Here is a 3,261-nt window from a genome sequence, read left to right as displayed (position 1 = left end):
ACTTAAAACACTTGAAAATGAATTAAAAACAAAATTTAAGACACCAACTCAAACAACAATTGGCACGAATTCACTTATAATTCTCTATATTTCTTCAGAATATTATTTTTTAAGATTCTCTTCAATATATATACAAGGATCTGGCATTTTAAACCTCATCTTCTATGCTGTTCCACAATCTTATTCCCTGGATTAAAGTTGTTCGCTCCTTCAGGCTCGTACGAACCCAGGGTTTCGTAAATTATCATAAATTACATAAATTGAATTTCATAAATTACCGACATTAATTACAATTGGCCATTTGAGGGCCACCATAAAGCTGTGTGACCCTAGGTAAAACATAAATTTGACTCTCTTTATATAGAAGCACAAAAWTTTAAGTTAAATTAATTGACGTTTGTGTAGGTTGACAACATTTATGGCTTTAGTTTAAAATGTGAATTAAGATAGTGTTAAAATTTTATATATTTTTTCTAAATTATGGCAGCTTTGGTCCTCCATTGTCATCACTTGTCACGTGGCACTGGCAGCCCCGCCCCTTTGTGACGAGCATCGACACCTCCCTCTGAAAGKCTCATAACAGCAGCTGGCGGCTCGGAGAGACTTTAGAGAGCGAGTTCAGCGTAAACACTTAGCTGCTTCCTGGCTCCACAGAGTCCCAACCAGCGCTTCGCTTCAAAGCTGCAGACAGACAGAAAAACACCGTCTTTTGACACGGCTCACTGCGCATGCGCAAACTATCAGACGGCGCATCGATCCAGGAACTCAGATCGGTGAGTGGAGCAATCCGAGCAGCGGGGTGAAACTGCTCGTATTTTTCTTTTCTCTTCCCATCAGAGGCAGCCACCGGGTTAGTCTAAACATCTGAGCTACGCTTTGCATTAATGCCAGATTAAAAACATGGATACTTTTTGTTCAGGAGACTGTTAGCTAAAGCCTGCCAGTGTTATCGGCTGCTTGATGCGAACAAGCTGTTCTTTACAGCGACCTGCACCACGTATTTGAACTGTAACCTGCACACTTTTCTGAAAATATTCCTGCTCAAACACAAATATAACTGGAAACCAGTGACACGTCGGTGAAATAAACGCTTTGCTGCAGCGTCGACCCGACAAAACAAAGCTTTTTTTTTTTTTCTTTCTTGCAGTAAGTAGTTCCACAGCTTCCTTCAGACCCCACTGGCCCCGCAGGCTCAGGTCCCATAAAGGACCTTTCTAGAAAAGCAAGACGAGCTGTAAATAAACGGAGAAAAGCCACACGTCTCTGTTAAAACATGCTCCTGGTCTGCAGTGAAGTAAACAGGGCTTAGCGTTTATTTAGGTCCGTTTAAAAGCTTCACGTTGACTTTGTTTACGAGTCAGAGGCAGTATTTGTGGCCCCGCTGACAGCTTTTAGATCCGTTTTCATTTATGCTGTCACTGAGAGCAAGAAAGCTGATCTTTGGCCTTCCTTCCTGCAGCCTCTGCAGCCTCAGCAGCAGGAAAAACACTCAGCATTTCAAACAAAACTTTAATTCAAGGCTTTAGTTTTTATCCCTTCAGCTTGTTTGTTTGATAAAATTATTATTTTTTATGTTTTATTTAAGTTTGATATGATAAGAGATTCTGTCATAACACTGTGTCATCATGACATTTTACATATTTTATTGTCAAGGTTTAATCACAACATTCTCAATATAAGATGATCTTAGTTTAAAACTCAGGCTTTACACTTCATTCAGGTTCGCTTGTTAATCCAATCGAAAACACAGTGTCCACAAGATAAATGAATTCCCCTCAGTTTGAACTGCTTTTAATTGAATATATATGACTTAGTCCACTGATTTTACCCTCTTTCTTTGTGTTGCTTTCTTTGTCACCAGGCACTGAAAAGTTTGAAACATGACCACTTCATGGAGCGACCGATTGCAGAATTATGCCGACCTGCCTGCCAACATGGACGGCCTCACCATGAAGAAATACAGGAGGGAGCCCTACCACAGGTACATCCAAAGCACGGGTGCCCAAACATTTTCCCTGAGAGGGCCAAAATTAAAATCAATCTGAGGGCCATGGGCCAAATGCAATAATATACGAAATGCAAATACTTCTTAAATAAAGTTGTTTTATTTTTTTATGATTAAGCAAGCAGCCAGTGTGGTTATCCACACTTTTTTTTTCTTTCAGCCCATGGACATGGAGAAAATTCAACTTATGCTCAGGCAGCAAAGGCTCATGGGACTTTTCACAATTTAAAATTTAAGTATATGGGACCTTATAAGGTGTGCAAATCTATATATGGACTTTAATCTAAATGTCTCTTGTAGTTACTTGTATTTTATATTTAACATAATTACAATCTAGTAACCAGGACAACTGCTGGTGGGCCAAATCAAATGGCTTGGCGGGCCAACTTTGGCCCGTGGGCCCCACTTTGGGCACCTCTGATCTAAAGGGAATGGCTCCAGTCGTTTCTGCAACGATTGTCCCGCTAAMCTGAGAAACACGCGACTAAATTACTGTTAATCTTGACTACATTCAGAGCACAAAGCAGCTTTCTATGTTCAAGCTGTTTTATTTTATACARACGAGTCAGTGCGCCAGAAGTTTGCATCTGCTTTTCTTTGCCTGATGAAATGTAAACCCGGGCTGACGAAACGAGTCAGAGTGAGCACAGGCTGCAGTGCGATTGATAATTTCATAAAAAAATAATAAAGATGCCATTTAGTGATCCCAGTAACTAAAATAGCATAAACATTTTCAAATTAACCATTTGTGATTTTAAATATATGGCTGGAATATCTGATAACTTCACTACAGATCAATAAAAATCCAGTTTTCAAGTCGGCTCCTCTAAACAAACCTAGCTTGTTGCTATAGGTCRGGTGATAAATTGCCAAATTTTAACAAAATGCAAAAACATTGTAAAGCTTTTGAGATGGAGAATTGAAGTGTTTTTAACAATACTGTTATTACATAATTAAAAAAGACAGTATTAATCTTTAGATCTTTTCCTGTGTAAGTAAAGAGATACAGTTTGCTTAATTTAAAGCTTGAGGTATCAATTCACAAATGACCTCTGRAGTTTAATAAATAGTGTGGGTATGTCTTTACGGTACCAGCACAAGAAAAATTGGGTCATTTTGAGTTTTAAAGTGTTGCTATTCATGTTTTAATGGAATAAYGATTAATTAAGTCTTTGAAATACATTTAAAATGTACAAAATCTAAAGTGATTTGTAATAAATTTAGTAACTTGTGTTATTTTTACTACCGTTTTCATA

General features: G+C 38.2%; 1 protein-coding gene across 2 annotated transcripts in view; it reads left to right on the top strand.

Annotated features, from left to right (window-relative positions):
- Nucleotides 1-573: 573 nt before the first annotated feature.
- nt5c2b (5'-nucleotidase, cytosolic IIb) overlaps nucleotides 574-3,261 on the top strand; it is a 23,484-nt gene continuing 20,796 nt past the window's right edge. Inside the window, exons 1-2 of one of the 2 annotated variants that reach the window (XM_014010202.1) lie at nucleotides 574-773; nucleotides 1,862-1,981. In XM_014010202.1, the coding sequence (XP_013865656.1) occupies nucleotides 1,881-1,981 (101 nt within the window). In that variant the 5' untranslated portion in view covers nucleotides 574-773; nucleotides 1,862-1,880. Of the gene's footprint in view, nucleotides 851-1,861; nucleotides 1,982-3,261 lie in introns of both variants that reach the window. The other variant, XM_014010204.1, reaches the window with a different exon arrangement.

The sequence above is a fragment of the Austrofundulus limnaeus genome, unplaced genomic scaffold, assembly GCF_001266775.1.
Source record: "Austrofundulus limnaeus strain Quisiro unplaced genomic scaffold, Austrofundulus_limnaeus-1.0 Scaffold66, whole genome shotgun sequence".
NCBI lineage: Eukaryota > Metazoa > Chordata > Actinopteri > Cyprinodontiformes > Rivulidae > Austrofundulus > Austrofundulus limnaeus.
The sequence above is the reverse complement of the archived record's forward strand: the minus strand, read 5'-3'. Positions and strand labels throughout refer to the sequence as shown.